This window comes from Sturnus vulgaris, chromosome 9 (genome assembly GCF_052056855.1).
Source record: "Sturnus vulgaris isolate bStuVul1 chromosome 9, bStuVul1.hap1, whole genome shotgun sequence".
NCBI classification, from domain to species: domain Eukaryota; kingdom Metazoa; phylum Chordata; class Aves; order Passeriformes; family Sturnidae; genus Sturnus; species Sturnus vulgaris.
The window spans coordinates 9736202-9756375 of record NC_142251.1 but is presented as its reverse complement, the minus strand read 5'-3'; the positions used below and the strand labels follow the sequence as shown (position 1 = coordinate 9756375).

The following is a 20174-nucleotide window of genomic DNA, read 5'->3' as shown; positions in this document are numbered from 1 at the left end:
CACAGTGGCCTCACTGTTTCAGTGAGCAGCCCCACCCACAGGGACAGGTGGGGCTTTCCCACAGAGTCCGAGGACCGGAAAATACACCTAATCCCTGGCGGTGTGACGGGCACAAGGCCGGGAACAGCGAACAGACCCCGGCTGGACTGGACTGAGCATGCCGGGACGTGGAGTCCTCTCGGGGGCAGCCGACGCGGAGGGGAGGGCGCCGCGCACTACGACTCCCGGCGTGCTTTGCGCGCCGCCGCCGTCTCCTAGGAGATGCTGGGATGCGCGCAGGGGGTCCCGCCGGGCCGGAACTACCGCTCCCATGGTGCCCTGCGCGCCGCCGCCGGCATGGAGCGGCGCGTGGCGGAGCGGCTCCGCAGCACGCTGGGCCCGCTCGGCCTCGAGGTGCACGCCTTCAAGGTAATGACGTCGCCGTGACGTCATGAGAACGACGTCACTGCCCGTGGAGCTGCGGGAGCGCGGGGCGGGAGCAGGTCCCGGGGCTGCGCAGGGGCCGGGGGTCGGTGCTCCGGGGAGCTCGGGGCGCCCCTCGGCCGAGCGGGGCCGGGAACGCCCCCACGGAGCCGCCGCGGGTCGATGCGGAGCGCGGGGTCCGGCCGGCCCGCCCGGGAGCGCGGGGCGAGGTGACCACAGCAGCAGCAGCTGCTCCGGCCCTTGGTGCGGGCCCTGACCGGCGGGCTCGGGGAGTTACGTAATGACGCGTCTGCCCCAGCAGGCGGCAAAGTCCTCTAGGCAAGCTTAAATTTTAATCTCAGTGTGGGAGCACCTGTCTGTGGAAGTGCTGACCACCTCATCCGCTCCTAAATGGCCTCTGACCACTGTCCTGCCCGGGAAAGAGGCCTCCCTGCAGCCTCTGCCACTGTTCAGTTGTAAATGCAGGGGCTCCTTCCTTGCCCGCCCCAGGGCAATCTGATATAAATCAGTTTGGAACATCGAACACAAATCAGTCTGCAATAAACGTGCCCTTCCCTTGGGGCGTGTTGTATCTATCACCTGAAATATTCTTATTTCCTGCTATGATATTGTTTACGTAAAAAGTACAAGGCAATGAGGTGGTGAAGGAATTAACGAGAGAAGTGCCTCCAGAATTTGGCAAAATTTAATGCTACTTGCCTAAAACACATCAGCAGAATTAGGTGCAGAACAGATGAAAAGACTGTATCTACCAGAGGCGAAACCTTTTAGCCCACTAGCTCTCTCCAGATTTCATTCTGACACAGCCAACTTTGGTGCACTGACTGCCCTTCACTGGAAAACCAACAAAGCTTAGATCCACATCTCTCTGATTCCTTGTAACATCTCAATTCAGCACCTTAAGAGCCACAAAACAGATTAAACTTAGAGGTTCATATAAGAATGTAAGCTTTATAGTGAATCTAGCTTTTGTTCTGTGTTCCAGATGGGCAGTCAGGCTGCCACTGCCAGCTGCAGTCACTGTCAGAGTAATTTCACTGATTATATAGAATAAGCACTACATTTCGTTTTCAAACTTAATGTTCCATTACTCAGTATTTCTCTGACTGTTAGAGCTGGCCTTTGTGGCACCCCGGGAGAGAGGGAGTTGTCATAACCTATGAAAAGACTGATGTTATTGTGTAGGGCATTAGGACTGGGGTGCAGGGGGTTTGGGCCATTTTCTCGTCCACTTGGCAGTTGCAGGTTTGAGCCCTGTCCTCCTGGTCGTGGTTCCTGCTGCCCTGGCTTGATCTCTCATTTCTGGACTGTGTTATAACATGTCCAGCCCTGGAATCAAATATTCAAATGTGGCTGTGTCATAATCCATGTGCTCCTGGTAACGTTTTTAGGGGAGTTTAGCACTGCCAAGAGCTTCACGTCCTTCATTCCACACAAGTGTTTCCTGCAGAAGAAGTAAAACATGCAACTTGTCACACAAAACAGAAGCATCAGTTTCTTTCTGGCCCAAGATAAGAGAAAAAAAAACTGTAAAAGCTTTATCTGAAGCAAACCATCTGATTTGCATTGGCAACGCTGATTGCTCATACTTCCCTCTAGGTTTCTGAGCCGAGCTGGATAAAGGGCAGACTGGAGCTGAATGCTGTGTGTGATTCTTATCTCACAACTCACAGCACAGCTTCCCCAAACTTCAATCCTGGTGTGCAAAACAACTTGATTTGAAAGGAAGGCCCTGGGCAAGTTGCCCATTTGGATTGCAAATGAAGGGGGCTACAGTTATTTCCACTTTTTACATTCCTGCATGTCCACTGGAGTGGTGTCTGTGTTCTAATGGAAATCTGTGTTCCTTTGCCTGAGGTTGGGTGGTACAATGCTGTTCTCCAGCCAGCCTTCCACCTCCCCTACCCAGATGACACACTGGCCTTCGTGGTGCTCAGCACGCCTTCTATGTTCGACAAAGCCCTTAAGCCTTTCGTGAAAAAAGAACGATTAAAAATCATCAGGGATCCTGTGGATCAGTGTGTTTCCCATCACTTATCACGTGTGAAGGAGGTAAGAAACTGAAATACTGATTCCTTTTAGTGTTGTGGCACATAACTAGGTAGGTTGAGCAGCAGACAAAGCCCTGCAGGCTCCTGCCCTGCTCTTTGGAAGGGTGAAGCATTATTCATGAAGGTGGGAGATTCAGCAGGCTTTGGCTGCTTTACTTGCATGTTCTGCCTCTGGATTACATGCTGCAGCTGTGAGGGAGCTCTCCAGGCACAGGCTGAATGCCCACAGCCTCAAACGTGCCGATAGAATTCAGCAGCAGGATGTGGGAGTCTGCAGGCTTCTCATGTGTCTGCAGACTCATAGCTTTTTCCATGAGCCTGGGCTGATGTTTTCAAATTTTCCCAGAAATTCCCTGACCAGAGGATGGATGTCATGTTCGATTATGAGATGCTGCCGAGCCGAAAGCCCAAATTCCTGGCACAGACAGCTGCCCACGTTGCTGGAGCTGCATATTACTACCAAAGGAAGGATGTGAAGCGTGATCCTTGGGGCAAAAAGGTGAGGCAGAAACAGTCTGGGAAGAACCACTGAATTTTACAATGCTTGTTTGCTCACTAGTCACTAGTTCATCTTGCAGGAAACTACAAAGTCCAGAGCACATACAGGTTCATAAAGTGTTTCAGGTGGAAATTGGAAACTTCCAAGATTCTTCGAGGTAGTAGGGAGATGTGCATGGAGAGAAATACCTTGATCTGTTAAACCTACTTAGGTAGAAAAATAAATGACAACGTAAAGGAAAACCTGTTGCTTAGAGCATTACAAACTGGGGGGAAAAATGCTCTGTGGTTAATTTCTGTAATAGATTTTCAGGAAGGAACCTCTCCCCACATTCCAGGGAGGTGTGTGTGGGCACAAGAGAATGGGAGTGAAATGTAGTGCTTCAAGCCACAAGTTCAGGAAAGTTTTCCCTTCTCCTCTGTACAGCACTCCAAGAGAAGGTTGGGAGAGTGAGAAGTATCTGATGCTTTGAACTCTAACCCTGATTAGACACAAAGTAAGAAAGCCTAGATATTTTTTTTTCTTCCAGAAGATCTTTGGCGTTTGTATCCATCCCAAGTATGGCGGCTGGTTTGCTATCCGGGGTCTCCTGCTCTTCCCAGACATTCAGGTGCCATTCCTGGAACAGCCTGCCCCTGCTGACTGTGTGAGCACGGAAGAGAAAAGGATTGAGCTGCTGGAGCAGTTTAATTTCCACTGGCAGGATGGCCGCTACAGGGACATCATTGAAGTGAAGGAAAGGTACTCGGAAGAGCAAAAAACCTATTTTGCCACTCCTCCAGCCGAGAGATTCCGGCTGCTGGGGCTCTCACAGGAAGCGCAGAGAATCACATTTCACTGAGAAACCGGCTCTGTGGAGGGCAGCAAAGAGTAACTCATGAGCACCGGCTGTTCCTAGTGCTGAGGAGGAGAAGGAGGAGGAGGAGGAGGAGGAGGAGAAGGAGAAGGGGGTGGTTATGCTGATACAGAGATGGCAAATCAAGCGGCCTCAATGCAAACATCAGCTTCCCAGAGAGGGGCACTGCTCTGTGGTCTGGGGAGGGTGGGAGCTGTCTGTTCTGTACTGCTGCTGATCTGGGGGGTCCTCTGGAGAGTCCAGTAAGGTGCCAATTAGCCTTTGGTTGGGAATAGTTTGGACATCCTGGCAACTTTAAAATCTGTGCTGCTTATTAGAGAAATAACTTTCGTTCTCAAGAATTTTCTTTCTGAATATTCTGGTTTTATTCTTTGTAAGTGTAAAAAAGAATTCAGTCATTTTTAGTTTGATTTTGTCTAAACTTTGGGCAGGTACTTTTTTAGATGTAGCCAGTATTTTATTATCCTGTGTCATGACTCTCCCTAGGGAACAGATGTCCAGTCTTTAGTCTTGCCTAGGTCACATTTAAGCATTTATCCATTTATAGAGCAGCTGACTGGACTATTTGGAAAGATGCTGAGTAATGTCCATATGAGTGGAGATTTTACCCATGTGAAGGTAACTGACTGAAAAAGACAATTCTTGTGGCCTTTTTTAAGATGGACCACATTTGTGTTAAAAGTATTTTTCAGTGCCAGCACACAGCACACCCCCCAGAGTTCCTGCCACAGTTTCCTGGTGAGCCTTCTGTGTGGGGAAGGTTGTAAACCTGCACACATAAAAGCCATGGCACAAAGCCTTGTCACGTGCACAGGCAAACAAGCATGGCAGAAAAGAAAATATTAATGACGTTCATGTTACTTATATTGCTGGCTAAAACATGTTCAGACAGAAACATAACATTTTTTGCATAACTTTATCCTGTTATATTTGTTCAGAGGCTACACTGCACCTGGAAACAAGAAATTAATTTATCTTTGAGCAATTTTAGGTTCAGATCTCATTAAAATAATATAATACATTAAAATAATATTTTGTGGGAGTTGTTTTACTAGACTGCTGTGCAATGCTGCAAATGGACAGGCACTTTTTTCCTTTTGATGGTATCAACACGATGAAGAAATACTCACTTGGCAGAACTGAGCCCTTTCTTTTTATATTGGGATTCTTCAAACCTTTTGGAGACTCCACCATGAAGGTTGCCCTCACCATTGTTCACTGCTTGATACAGTTGCTCATAGTCTGTACACCAACTCATTGGAATCCAACTTCAGGATATCAAATTTGCTTCCCACCTGTGATCACTGGGCTTGTTCACTGTATTTGCTGTTACAAAAAAGTCTTTGTTGCTTTCCATGCTTTGTTCATCTCTGATTAAGGCAGACACCTGACTTAGAATGTGATAGGGGTATTGTGATGTTTAATTTAAGGTAAAGAATGAAATTTGTTTAAAATCTGTTGTTACAGAATTACTTCTGGATCAAATTTGTTTGATGTTTCAGAACTTTTCAATTGATCTGTAATTTAACAGGGATTTGAGCTAATGACTTGTACTAGCAACAAAGACAAAATGCTGATTGTTTTAGAAGGATAAATATAGATTTAAATCAAATCTATCTTGTTATGTTACAATTTAAAGTAAAATATTTTTATTTTTTGGTATTGATTTCTTGCAAATATTTAATATTTTGTCTTAATTTATTAAACAGATTACCATGACCACTGCATTTCAATTTCTGTAATTTCTTTCTCTTCAAATGGTGTGTTGGTTGCTAAATATATAAAGTTGTAAGTAAACCTCAGTACTATTTTTATTTAAACAATGTAGTTCTTAAATTGTGGAGAACTTAAGGTGTTCAAGCAAGAATTAATCATGGTGTTTTTAATATCCTGAAAAGAGTGAACTACCTAAGACACACCTAGTCCAACATCTGAAAACTAAGGAAAAAATTGGTTATCTTAGCAGAAGTTGATAAACTATTATCACAGGCCCACTGGGATATAAAAGATAAAAACTATAGCACATTATGAATAAATCTAATAAAGGTTTATCTTGTCCAGGTCATTTCAGCAAGAGCATTAACAGCAAGCACCATGACAGTGCACTTTTCATTTTTCCTCTGTTGTTAACAGTAACAGAAGTTCCATATGTCCAGTGAGACATAACTGAGGGACTTTCCCCAGTAGCATTAAAGTAAGACCTGTAAGTACTGGAATTTTTACTGGTTAAAACCTTTTATTGAACACTGAGTCACAGATCCGTGTTCCTCGTGCTTCTGGGAATACAGTTGTGTCAGGCACAACACAGTACAAATATTTAGCAATATCCATTCCTACTACAGTGATTTTGGAGTCACTTGGATTGGGCATTACTTTCTTTCTCTTAGCCAGCTCACTGAGATCCACAGCTGCAGTGAGTAGTTTTCTTCCCTTGCTGGTTGGAGTATAATGGCCTTTGTCTTATAAAACTGAAGTTTGAGAACCTGTTTGACTTATCTCATCTCTGGGACAAGACCAGACACGCTGAGGAATGGATCATCCTTGGACCCTGAGGCATTGTGAAGGCATTCTTGGTTTCAGCCCTTGCAAATGTCAAACAAGTAATTGCAAATACTTGGATAGATTTACAAGTTCAAGTCTCACATTTTACAGTTTTAGACAAGTTTTTTTCTAAATCCTGATTTTTAAACGTTATTAAATACTCTTTTCCTCAGTATAACCAGTAGGGCGAGTATTCAAGAGCTGAACAAGAAGAACAAAATAAATTAAAAGCTACTTGAATTTAAATTCAGTTTTAGCAACAAGGTATTCAATATATTTCAAGCTAATAAAGTAGTTGATGGAGAATTAAGAAGTTTGTAATAGTTTCATGCATTTACCATTCTTAATATACTTATATTTTCCCTATTTTTACTTCATTAACCTAAAAATTAGATTTTTATAACAATTCAAGATTTGACAGACAATACCAATTAAATACAAAGCACAGTCAAACCTGGTGACCAGCAGCCATTAGGGTTGTTGCTCAGGAAAACACCTCAGAAAACACTGTTGGGGTTTTTGGTGTCAGTTAGAATCCATTACACTTCAGTGGTGCAATAATGAGCACTAAAGTTTCTTTGGGATATGAAGAAGAGTGTGGCAAACATAATTCCTGATACTAACTTATTTCCTTTTCCCATAAAAAGAGTGGCTTGTAACAACGCTGTTTTCCTCTAAACTATGGAAAACTAAAGATGTTTTGTGGTATAAATCAGTGCTGGTATGTTAGACAAAAATCGCCAACCTTAGGAGAGCAGTGAACTCTTCTGGTTCATTGCTTTGATAGGGGTTTTAAAGTCTGGTTTGGGTTGGGTTTTAACTATTTTTTTTTAGGGCTAGATTGCCCTCCTCTGGATCAGAAGCATAATTTTACTCATTCAGTATAATATTCATGGCCTTTTATGCATTTGTGACCAAAATTCTTGGTGTAGCTACTATTTGACATGGATTATATTTCTGAAAATGCACATTGACTTGAATTGAAATTGAATCAAAAACCCCCTCAGTTAAGACTGATGTATTTAGAAAAAACAGGACAGTGGCAGGTACTGGTCAGTGCCAGTGTGCTTATCAGCACTCTTTGTTAAGCCTCATGCAAAAAGTTTACTTAATAAATAAGCTTTGAATAATGACTTAAGCAGCAGCAGTTCAAAACTCTTCTTCTGAGGGGTTTTGCTGCTCACTGCAGCAGAGAAACAGCTGCACCTCTGCAACCTGAACTTTCACAGCTTCATCTCCCAAAATAGACAAATGTATTCATTAGAGGGTTTCTGCTGTTACCTTGGCTTCCCGTGCTATCATATATCCTGTGACAGATCATCCATCATGTTTCCTTCAGAAAACAGAACAGAGCACTTCCCTTCTAGGTTTTCAAGGAGGAAACAGCACCAAGGAACACAAATGAGCTTTTCCCTCTGTGATTGAAAAAGATGTTCACATTCCCCAGGAAATACAGTGGGAAACTTGAAAGAATTAAATATTTTGTCATAAAATGAGCAGTAAGATATTTTAGTGGAATGTTTTAAATCTCTCCAGTAATATACCAAAATCTACCAAATGTGATTATATATGCATACAAATATTTGAAATGGCGACTATAATTCATTAATATTACATCTCTAATTCTCATGTTGTCTTTGTTGATGTTTGAGAAAGCAATTTTACTTTTAATAACTGCATATGTTCTCTTTTCCCCCAAACACCTTGAAAAGTTTCTGAAAATCAAACACATTTACACTAAGTTGCTTGAGCTTTTTTCCTGATGTAGAACAAACCATGGGACAGGAAAATTCCTTTAAGTAGATTACAGAAGGAGTGGAGGGATTTTTCTGTTGCTTAAATTTTTGCAGAATCATTGCTTTTTCTGCAAATGTATAAACCCTCTTATTGCTTTTAAAGGAATTAGCCTTAGGTTTTAATTTCATGTCATAACCATTTTTCAGTATTGTTCAGTTTTCTTGAATCATTCACTGTTGCTTCAGTCTTCCTAAGTGTAAAAAACTCCCTTATTGTTGTGAAAAGTGAATTTGATTAAATACATCAATTTTAGGCTACAATGTTTTATTAAGTGTAGATTGAAGACTTTTCCTTTCTAGACAAAGGATATTGGTTTCATTCATCAGTGCAGATACTTCAAAAATCTGTTGCTGTGGAATATGGAGCATAAACCTACTGGACTTGGTGTCAGAGGACAGGTAACCTTAATGACTTCCCATATATTTAGTCATATACCTGTGCTCAAATGGTTTCTTGCACAGAAGCATTTTAAATTCAGACACGTGTCCCCATAATGTGTGCAGTGATTTAAGTTTCAGGTGAAAGAGCCAAATTTCACTCTGAAGTCCAAACCTTTCATCACTAGGTGTGGTAAGAATTGCTTCCCACAGGCTCAGCTCTTGTTCAGGAACACTGCAGACAGCTCTTGGTAATGCAGAATCGTTTGACTGGACATTAAAGGCAAAATCCTGTTTCTTCTTCCCAAGGATTAAAAATAGAGCTACTATATTCATGAGCAAAAAACAATTTGACTTCCTAGTCTGGTGTTCTTTTTGTTTGTACCATTAAATTGTATTTTTTAAAAAGGAGACAGTAACAGCTCTAACACTTTCTGAATTAATTGCCCAAATGTGCTGCATTCCATTACTCTGCACTTCCCTCCTTTCACCCTTTGCAAATTACAACCAAGACATTGTTTAGGAGGTTTAAGTCCTCTATCTGTCTAGCAGTATACATTAGAATATACATTTGCAAATTGTCATGTAATGTAATACTGAACACCAGACGCACTGAAAATTTAGGCTATTCAGACTATTAATACAATAAACCTGAGTATTTAAACAGTCTTTACATAACTGTTATTTTGATGTGTAACATTACTAAAAGCTGCTTTCATGGGACTTTTGCAAACATACTTTCCTAACCAAAGTGCGTTATTTTGCAACACCTGTGAAATATAAAATGCTTGCTTTTGTTATTTGAACTGTATTGATTTGTTGGACAATCCAATAACATATTCAACAAAGGCCAGATAAAAAGGCTGGAGTACTTGTTAAGAAAATAATACTTTTAAACATAAGTAACTTTTTACACTGTTTTTCAAAGCTACTGAGAAGCTTGCTTGGTAACAAAGTGATAATTCTTTAAATATTGAGAGGCAATTTTTTCCTTCTAAGCATCTAGTAAAATCTAGTAAAGGTTAGGTTCTGTATGTTGAATATTGAACATCACATCCTGCGTATGCCAAGATAAACATACAATATATAGAATTGATGTCTGATGCACAGCTTTGTATTATACATACCAAAAAAAATCCTGTGGCTCCTGCACAAGTGTTATCTTGAAACTTAATTACAAATATCTGTCACAAACATGAGAGAATTTTAAAAAAAAATCTAGATAATATGAGAGAGCACTATGTGTATTGGGTTTGTGTGGCTAAGTTGGGGGAGGTTAACAAGGGTGGCTTTGTGAGAAGCTCCTCGAAGAGGAGATGCTCCAGAGCACAGATTCCTCTGTAGCCTCATTATTTCTTATTATCCTACCCTAATTTGATTGGTAATAAATTAAGCCAATTTCCCAAGCCTGTTTTGCCTGAAACAGTAACTGGTGAATGATCTCTCCCCCTATCTTTACCTTGACCCATGAACCTTCCACTCTATTTTCTCTCCCCTGTCCAGCTGAGGAATTGTTACATAAATCCCCACGAATCACAGCAATCAGCTACAAAATAAGAGGTCTATGATAGAGACACAGTAAGATTTAATTCAGTTTCCCTTCACCTGACTATTCTAAAGAAATGAATGAAGGTTATATTTATAATAAGCACCCAAACTAGGAAAATAGACCTGCAGTCATACATACATTAAAAAAAAAAAGCAAATATCACATCTATCCTTTCTGATTTACATCTTCAGGGAAAATCCCACTAGGCAGCTCCCCATCCTGTCCAACTCAACACTGCTTGAGTGAGATTTTTACCTCACTAAGAAATATGGCACCTCTTGATTGTGAAAGCAAAAGTAGTTCATAATTGTAATGAAAATGCAATCTGCATCTTGGTACATGGAAAAAAACCACCTCAGTAAATGATTAAAATAAAAAACTAAATAAATTATAGCTATTTGAGTATCATAAAAGTTACACCAGTCTAAGATGTCATGATGCAAGGAGTGGGGTGTAAGCCCCAGAACCCTTAATGGAGATTCCAAGCTACATCTGAATCAATAGAGTTTAAACAAAGAAATAAATTTAGACTCTTCCTGGTTTGAAGAAGTTTTGTTACCCATTTTTTATGTGTTATGCTCTTAGAAATGTAAGTAATGTAAATATTAAAATGACAGCATAGCAAACCTTCCCAGGAATGACTCATGTGGCTGAAGAATAAAAAAAATTGTTTAATTGCACTGATTCCTACTGTCAGTCATTTGATGCATGCATGTAATACAGCTCCTAATCCACAGGGATTTTGTTTCTTGGCAGTTTCCAGTTTCCACAGTATCATCACTCACCTGTGACTGTGATACTTAAGCAGGTACAGTTTGCAGCCTCGGTGTGAGGGAGCTCAAGGTGGGCAGGACACACAGAACATGAAGGGAACTCCTCACACCAGAGGAGTGGGATGAAGAAATTAACACAACGGGTGATTCTACAGGGCACTCCTATGCCCAGATGTGCTGCAGGGCAGTTCTGACCTCTCCTCCTGACAGCAGCCACAGCAGGACACAGCAGCTGCTGGGGCTGGAACCATCCTCAGACCCTCACCTTCCTCCCAGGGCCTGGGATAGAGATGCCTTTTTTGGAGAGGGGTTCAGGAGCAAAACACCAGAGAACCCCTTTATCCTCTGTGTCCAGGGGTAGGTGACTGAGTAGCTACAAAATCCCTCTGCACAATTGCCTAAAAGGGGGTTGTAGTGAGGCGAGTTCAGCCTCTTCTCCCAACTAAAGAGCACTGAGATGAGAGGAAATGGCCTCAATTTGCACCAGGATAAGTTTGGATTAGATACTAGCAAAAATTTCTTCACTGAGAGGGTAGTTGGGCATTTGAAACAAGGTGCTCAGGGAAGTGGTGCAATTATTACCCAGGAAATATTAGAAAACCAGTGTAGATGTAGCACTTGGAGACATAGTGCCCTCCAAGTAACTGCTGTAACTAATTTTACATTTCAAGGCTAATTTAACAACTAAGGTAAGTTTTACATTAGCTTAGCCCTAACTTTTCACTCCTTTTCACTTGCTAGAAAATAAAGTTTGGTAACTTCTTACTCAGCCATGCTGATTTATATTAATTTTACTTTGAACCATATAAATGCTCCTGTTACTTATCAATGCCTTCCTGGGAAGCTGGCCTTATTTGTTATCTTGAGACTTTGGATTTTTTTAAAAATTAAGCAGAAGTGATCCAGCTAAACATTACTTTCACATATCTTCATGGGGATTAGCTACTTTATTAGATATTGAAGTATTTGGTGACAAGGATCCTGCCACATACCTTTTGCAGCCATACAAAACAAGTTTACTACTCAAGGCATGCAACTTTCACTTTTGAGTGACATAAGACATAAGGGCCTCCTCTTCGGCGTTGCTGACTTTAAGCAGGACAGAACTTGTTCATGAGTTGAGCTGAAGATGGTTACAAGGTCCAGTAAGAGTTTAATCTTTACATGAAGATCACAGGGCTCTAACTCCCTTAAATTGTTAGGCAAGAGCTCATTACCCAAGTTCTCAGCTTTGAAGTTCAGCCCTATCTCGAGCCACCCTGAACAATGAAGCTACACAGCAGTGACAGCTTTGGCGTAACTTAAGGCCAGTCATGTGCTCCGAGTTTTACATAATCAAAAATACAAAGATTAAAGACAAGGCTGAGCACACCTGAGTACCAGATTTTATAATGCCACGCTTTTGATCTAAATCATGTGACCATAAGCTAATGGATAACTGGCTTATTATCACCCCCATGACACACAGTGGCAAAGACAGTGGATGAATGTTGTATCCAAAGAAATCTGCTTTCCAGAAAGCCCAGTGTTCCACTCCCATAAAGACAGCACTCAAACTCAATGTTGGATTCCCAGTTTTGACTTAAGTAGATGCCAGAATGACTAAGATGACATGGTGCATGAGGAGATGCTCCTCCTTTGTCAGTCACAGGCATCAATCAAGCAATACTACAGTGCCCAGAGCTTAAGCCAAACAGCCTGATCCTCCAGATAGCAGCCAAGTCATGAAGAGTGTGAGGAGTACTTTATTACTTCAACAGGAAAACCAAGTCTTTTTCTCTCCATTCCAATGGAGCTGTAAAAAAAGGCCTTTAGGACTCAAGATGTCTACAGAAAGCTTTCAGAAGTGCAGTCTGCACTGCTCCCAAGTCTCCTGATGGCTACATACAAGAACAGTAGACAGTGTGCTCTTTTCACAAGTTTAATAGAGTTACAAAAGGATACCACTGCTCTATGTAACACATGGCTAACCACAGACATGGCATTGTCACTAGGGTCAACAGGGCCTGATGTACAGATACTGATCGTTAGGATTTGCTATGAAGGGACTGTCAACAGGATAAACTTTCCTTCAAGTAAAAAAGTTACTGTTTAGAACTATAACATGATCCCTTGACTCAGATGCAATGACTTAATCATTAAGTTCAGTAACTGATACTTGCTCTTTATGTAAGGCATACTAGTTTCCACTCAGGCTGAACGTTTATTTCTGCTTGGCGAAATACTCTTTACTTTTGTGAACATCAGGCTTGATTGTGTCACTCCCAGGCTTCCAGCCAGCTGGGCACACTGAAATGATAAGAATGTTTAAAGTCTTACCAGCTGCTCCTGCAGAACATGTTTTACACAACATTAAAGCAAAGTAGCAACTCAGAACATGTACAGATTTTTGCAACATACAGACAGGGCATTCAGTGTCACATTATGCTCTGTTTCGCTTGTTTCTATTTGTTTACTGGGCACTAACAGCCCAGGAAGCAGGTGTCTGCCCAGGCAACAGTGGGTCCTTTACACAAGCACTCTCCCAGATCCTGGTAAGTTGGACAGCAAAGGTAACACCAACTCCAGCAGCCCAGTCAGAAAGGCCCTAACACCACACTACACTTATCTCCTTGGATCCCCTCAAGTCTGTATTCCCCTTATCATTAATCCACCCTGGTGCAGCTTTCCAGTTGAATGGGGGAGGGAAAAAAGTGTTCAACTGTCACTGGTTCCCCTACATGGTTATCAAAAAGCCACCAAGGGGCAGAGGTTGCATGGTCTCAAACCTCCAGCAGCTCCTTGAGCAGCATTTTTTGAACAGTTTGTTTCTTTACTGCCATGGAATGCTGGATGCTTGATCCACTCAGGACTGGCAATTTTAGCTACAGTATGCTCAGTTTCTGAGTGTTGCTACACACCTTACACTGGTTTGTCCTGATTTAGATGTGACTGCAGTCCTAAAGTTCTAAAGGAAAACCTTTCGCCAGGTTTTATCAACTCAAAGGCACAGTAAACCCCAAAAGGCTTAATTTGCATGACGTGACCATTCCATCATCAAATGTTTGGGATGTCTCCTCCCATGACATGTTTATAATGCCATAGTCACAAAAGCAGCTTATTTTAAGAAAACCTGCCACTGATTTACCACTTCTGAAGCACATTAAGTATGATCAGCAGCAACATATGTCATTAGTTAATGACAGGTGAAGACTACCAACACCTGCATAGCAATTCTGAGTTCCCATAATTTGGTTCTAACTTTGTATCTGCAGTGCCTCTTTTTTTCTTTCCCTCCTGCACAAAAGCTGCCAGTATCAAACACCTTATTCCTCCTGAACTAAGGGGATAGAGACTCTCATCCATTTTACCATCATTATATATTGACAGAAAGATGAGCAGACTTTCTGGGAATTTAAGTAGTTTGTCTAACAGTTTGTCTGCATGAAACACTACATTAGTACTGATGGTCTCAACCTACCAAATCTGAGAGCAGAATCTAAAAATCAAGCTTACTCTTGCAGGCTAAGTTACTACATGTTTTTAATTTCTGTCTCAAGTACTTTCTGTGTCTAATTGAAGGAGACAATTTCTGTGTGCTGGACAAGACACCCATCACCCAACTGATTTTAGTGAAATCCCAACATAAGCAAGTACTCAATGGACAAATAATTGGAATAGAACAAAGCATTATGGTGCCCTTCAACAAGCAGATTTACAGAACCAGCTGCATTTCAACAGTCACAATTACCTGTGCACAGATTGATACATGCACTTACTACCTTTCACTAACCCTTGATTTAACCTGCCTAGTTAATCCTGTTCTTTAGAGAAAACATTAAATTGAAAAGCACTCTTACCTTCTCCATGTTTATCTGTAAACTGGAAGGCCTGGACAAGTCTGAGGGTTTCATCAACAGAACGGCCAACAGGAAGATCATTGATTGTAATCTGCCTCAAGATCCCCTTATCATCAATAATGAACAGGCCCCTAAAAACAAATAAAAACCAGCCCTGAAGTTAAGCATATCTTTTGAAAGGTTGATTAGACTGATGTGAGTTTCAAAAACTCAGTTTCATTATTTGATTATGGCACTGTTTATGCCATTTACTGTGACCTCTTCCTAGAAACTAACACCTTGGTGCATGCACAGCAATGAAACAGTAGCAGCTGAAAGCCCAACAGGAACTAGGAGGGACAGGAGGCAAGTCAAAGCACTGACACAGCAGAGAAATGCTTCTTATTTAAGGAAGATATTAATGGGAAAAAAAAGAAGAGAAACTCAAGGACAAAACAAATTCAAGGAGAGACAGTCTCACATTAAAAAACCTCACTACACACTGTTCTCAAAAAGACAACAAGCAGCAGCTCATCAGTCCTCCAATATAAGGTTAAGAGTTAGCAGAAGTCCCTTGGCAACTTTTATGAACAGCAGACTAAAGAGGTTTAATTAATCTGCACTTTGATCACCAGACTAAATACCTGTAATCACTTTTATGACTATGTAGGTCTTGCATTACCAAAGTTTGCAGCTCACCAGTATGAGACACCTGCACTGAGCAGCAGGCAGTCAAAAGGAAGCAGAATTTAACTTAAAAGCACAGGAAGCCTAAGCACCACAGAGAACCAGGGAGCACCTACCCTTGTAGGGGTGTCTGACAGACTGCAGCTCACACCTACAACAGCCAACAGCTTTAGCTGGCTGCAGGTGTTCAAGTGTACACAAGCTCTGTGTTCATCTGACATGTCCATGCATTGCAAAATAACTTTATGAGCTCGTTTACCTCTGGACATTACCTGTATGCAATACCTTCATCCTCCTTCAGCACTCCATACTCTTTGGCAATGGCACGCTTTGTGTCAGAAACCAGGGGGATTTTCATAGTGCCCAAACCCCCCTGTTTCTTAGGAGTGTTGATCCTAAAAGAAGAAAAGTTTACACGTTAAAAATATGGGCAGCTCAGGATGAGGGCTCAAGGTACCACAGAAGCTGATCCCTTCTGCAGTATCATACTCAATCCGCCATGCAGCAATGACAGAACTGATGCCCAGTATGCTCAGTTCTGTTCAGAAGCACCTGGCACTACCAATACAAAGTACCTTTGAATACACTCAGGACTCTGTTCCTGCAAGAACTGAGGCCAGGCAGAATAGTTGCTGGGTTAAAAGGCTGATTCTTACCAGGCAAGGTGACAGAAGTGAGAGTCAACAGAAGCTCCAATTACTTCACAGTTGATTTTCTTGAACTCATCAGCTCTGTCACTGTAGGCAATGATTTCAGTTGGGCAGACAAAAGTGAAGTCCAGGGGGTAGAAGAAGAACACAACATATTTTCCTATAAAAGCAGTACAAGCAGTTGATCTGTTAGATTTTTAAGAAAAAGTAAACAAACCCCACCAAAACAACAATCTTAAAACCGTACCCAACTGAAGTCCCCACACCCAGACTGTCCAATTTAACAGGGAATGTTTTTCTCCTGGCTTGCCCCAAGTACAGCTCTAGGTATGCTACACCAGAAGACCCCATGGCTGACCCCAACAGAGAAAAGACATAGCTGGGAAAGGCTACCAGCCAAGGAGACATTTTAATTGAGTAGGTGAGTAGTCTATACCTACTCATCACCCTCATGCAGCCTGCAGCATCATTAGAAATGTATTTCTAAAGCCATCAACAGGAGTACTTGATGACTTTAGGCTTTCCCTTTGTTTTTAGTGAAACTTTTTTGGCAAAACTTATTGGCAGCGCTCTAGAGAAGGGACTTTGTTGGTTAGATGAAAGAATTCCCATTGACAAAGATGAGACAGAAGATGTTGCTGTTCCACAGTCTGGAAATGTTACACCAGTCACAGTATGATACAGGGCAATGAGCCTGATGCAAGGTAACAGTTTAGAGTTTTATGCTCACTGGTAACAGTTATCATGCTTGGGATATTCAGTCATGCTGCTGACAGCCTTCTAAGCATACTCCAGCCACCACTGCACAAGTTCTGATCTTCACTGCCAAGTGGTCACTATCATTTCAAAACCAAACCAAGATGTATCTTCAGATACCCCCCAGTCCCTCCTATGGCCAGACTATCTGTGTGATTAGAGAAGCACATGGAATTACCTTTGTAGTCAGAGAGTTTGATGTCTTTGAACTGTCCATCTGGCATTACAGCCGTGGCAGTAAAGTCAGGAGCTGGTTTGCCAATGAAAGCCTTTCCTGAAGACATCTTGATTTAACCTAGACAGGAGTTAACACCAATACAGTTTAGATGGCAGTACATTTGCACCTGGAAGTAAGGACTTATTCAAAGCATCTTATCAATTTAGATTAAACACCAAAGACAGTTTATCAGCACTTGGTCTTGCAACAAGGCTTAAGTGTTAAATGAGTTTTGACACCTGGGTAGTTGAGCCAGTATAGAGACTGCCAGCACTTCAAAATGTATGGCTCACGGCCTTCTAAAGATACAGTAATGGTTATCTAACCATAACAGCTCAAGAGTCTGGGAAAGGGCTAGCCTAGAGCTTTAGTAGCACTCAGAAAACTATCCCATTCCATATGGTCGAGGAATAGAAAGCCTGTTTTTTAGAACTTTCAATGAGAAGAACCTTGTACAATTTTACAAGGGAATTTAAGACCTCAAACATGATCTTCCTGTTGCTTCTGAAAGAAACCTTCTGTTAATCCTCAGGGAATATTGCTCTGCATAACTGCACTTTAACCTTTTGAACAATTCAAGCCTTTTTTATTTGCAACCAGAAAGTCTTGTAGTATACATGGAAATCACATTCTATAATTACAATTTATAATTATAATTACAACTTCACCAAGTCTAAATCATTACAGCCAGGTTTTCTCCTTTAAGTCTATTGAAAAAGAATAAAAGGGTATACAAGGACAAGAGAACACTACTTCTGGCTGTCTGCCCCAAATGTCTGCCATCTGTAATACACCCTGTGCAGTATTTTTTCCTCAGTCTGGGAATGCAGTATAACACTTTGAAAGATTATGCTCTGGAAGTTCTAAACAGGCAAGTCTAATTTCTGCAACTCACAAAATATTCTTAAAAGTTATTTCACTTCATTCTACACACTGCAGCACTGGCTGCCTCGGAGATAAAAAACACCTCAAAGGTTAGAATGAGTCTCATGTTGCTAAGGAAAGCCAAGAGCCAAGGATTGTTCCAAGTTGTGCCTGCAAGGCACCAAGTCCGTTCTAAAAAAGGTTGAGAGCACCTCATTTCTTGGCTCCTTCCCCCTTGCCAGCCACTTTTTTCCTGGAAAACTAGCCCACAAGTCAAACATTTAGCTTTGAACCCCCACCTAGCCTTTTTAGCAATGGTTTAGCTTTTGAAAGTTTCTCTCGCACACCCTGACAGGAATGATCCACCTCTCACTTTTCATTTTGAGAAGTGCCCACACATTCAGCACTTCTAACTGTGCAACAAAGCTCCTTATCCCCATGTTCCTGCAAGGGTTTTTAGTTTTTAACTGCAGCACACTAGGAGAGAATGTGGTGGCCAGGACTAGAGATCATTTGCAGGATGCAGTGAAGCAGCCTGGCAGGAGGACATCGAGAATCCTGTACCCACAAATGCAGCTGTGGTTCTCAAAGTGCAGCTCTGCAAGAGGGACAGGGGAACAGCCTGCACAGTATTTGAGATGCCTCCAACTAGTGAGTTTTATCTTATAAGAGCTGCTTGGCCTGGAGTGCATGACCCCACACTTTTATCACTGAATTACATTATTTTCTGTTGTTCAAGCTCAAGGTTATCCTTTTGCTCAGTATTATGCCAGTCCTTCTATATTTGTTCCATCAGCAATCCTCTGGAGTATTTCACTAGGTATTCAAGGTCAGACTGCTCTTTGATACTTCCCCTTTCTAAACTGCAAGTTATTGTCCCTTTCTCTGGTAACATTAAAATTTTTTAATATTTGCAGGAGACCTTGGTTGCGTCACACGGCAAGAGAACTATGTGCTTTCCTCAGAGCACCCACTGTGACCCGCCAACCCCTGTGATTTTCCGTGCAGGGTCAGCGCGTGTTCTGCTCGGATTTTTAGCCACAGCATTTCCTAACCTGCAGGGGAGTGGACCACAGAATCATTGTTACTTCCTTTCACTCTGGAGGAAAGTAGAATGAGCACCATAAATCACATAACACTCGAATCCGGCCAGAGTATCTTTGTTACTCACAGCCGCAGACGGCCTCAATTATCTTCAAACTGCAATTATAATAAGCCAGGCCTGCTCTCTTGAACGAGTTATTTCATACCTTTAGGGTGCGTGGAACAAAAGAACAAAGGCGAAAGGCCGTTTCTAAACGCACCATCAGCCTCCCACTCAGCCACCTTCAGACCGTCACAGAAATGCGGTCAGGCCACCGCAGCCGCGCTCCCCCCGCGACACCGAACCGCGGGCATCGCGCACGAACCGCGGCACGCCTGGAACCCGAGGGGGCTCCGAGCCGACCTCCGAGCCTTCCCCCCGCTACACCGCTCTGCGACAGGGAAACCCGCCCCCTGCACGTCCCCGAGCCGCATCCAGCGCTGGCGTTTGGGGTTTTTTGAAGGCTCAGAAGCGAGATGCCGCCTCGCCGGGGAAAGCCCGCTCGGCTCCCGGCAGGCGCTCGGCGCGCTCCCCCCGCGGGCCCTGGCCGCGGCTCCTCCCCGCGCAGCGCTGATAAAGGCCGGAGCGTTGGAAGGACTTATCTGCCCACTCTCCCCGCCAAAAAACGCCCGAACCAAAACCAGGGAGAACTGAACACGGGGGTGCAGGCAGCAGCCGCAGCAGCGCGATCCCTGGGGAGCGGGGAGAAAGGGCTCGCCCTGCGCGCCTCGCTCAAGGGGGCATCTGCGCGGAGGGGGAGGGGACAGCGAACAAAAACCCCACCCGAAATAGTAACAAAACACCATGTAAAAATAAAACTAAATTTAAGAAAAAAAAAAAAAAAATTAAGCACAGTGCAAAGCCCCAGTGACCCCCACGGCCCCGCAGACTCACTCGGAGCGCCGGCCCGGTCCCGCACACGCAGCAGCACCAGCAGCAGCTCTGGGCCAGGACTGCGGCAGCCCCGCCGCGCCGCCCCCTTTATAGCAGCGCGGATCTCGCGAGCGGACGCGGCGGGGAGGGGAGGCGGCAGCGCTGCAAGGGCAGCATGACTTGGCAGATCCGGGGCCGTCGGGGCGCGAACAAACGCGGGTCGTGCTCTGGAGGGAGGCTCGGGAGGTGCCGTGGAAATGCCCGATGCTGCGGTTATAAACGATTGATGGGCTTAGTGCAAGAAGCGATTGCATTTTTACTGCCTTAATGGACCGAGCTATGATTATTTGAAGTCCTTA

At 42.9% G+C, this 20174-nt stretch overlaps 2 protein-coding genes across 3 annotated transcripts; one reads left to right on the top strand and one right to left on the bottom strand.

Annotated features, from left to right (window-relative positions):
• Positions 1 to 301: 301 nt before the first annotated feature.
• Positions 302 to 5556, top strand: MMACHC (metabolism of cobalamin associated C). Of its 2 annotated transcripts, none has more exons than XM_014872081.2 (4): positions 302 to 408; positions 2281 to 2475; positions 2821 to 2973; positions 3503 to 5556. In XM_014872081.2, exons 1-4 carry the CDS (start codon positions 337 to 339, stop codon positions 3812 to 3814), a joined length of 732 nt encoding a protein of 243 aa, XP_014727567.1. In that variant the 5' UTR covers positions 302 to 336; the 3' UTR covers positions 3815 to 5556. The 2 variants fall into 2 exon arrangements, with proteins under 2 accessions (XP_014727567.1, XP_088025645.1); XM_088169519.1 differs by having other exon boundaries at positions 308 to 408; positions 3506 to 5556.
• A 7215-nt stretch (positions 5557 to 12771) lies between these two features.
• Positions 12772 to 19897, bottom strand: PRDX1 (peroxiredoxin 1). The gene is made up of 6 exons (XM_014872082.2): positions 19837 to 19897; positions 16956 to 17072; positions 16028 to 16181; positions 15644 to 15766; positions 14706 to 14836; positions 12772 to 13155 (listed from the first exon to the last, which is right to left on the bottom strand). Exons 2-6 carry the CDS (start codon positions 17059 to 17061, stop codon positions 13070 to 13072), a joined length of 600 nt encoding a protein of 199 aa, XP_014727568.1. The 5' UTR covers positions 17062 to 17072; positions 19837 to 19897; the 3' UTR covers positions 12772 to 13069.
• Between the last annotated feature and the right edge of the window lie 277 nt (positions 19898 to 20174).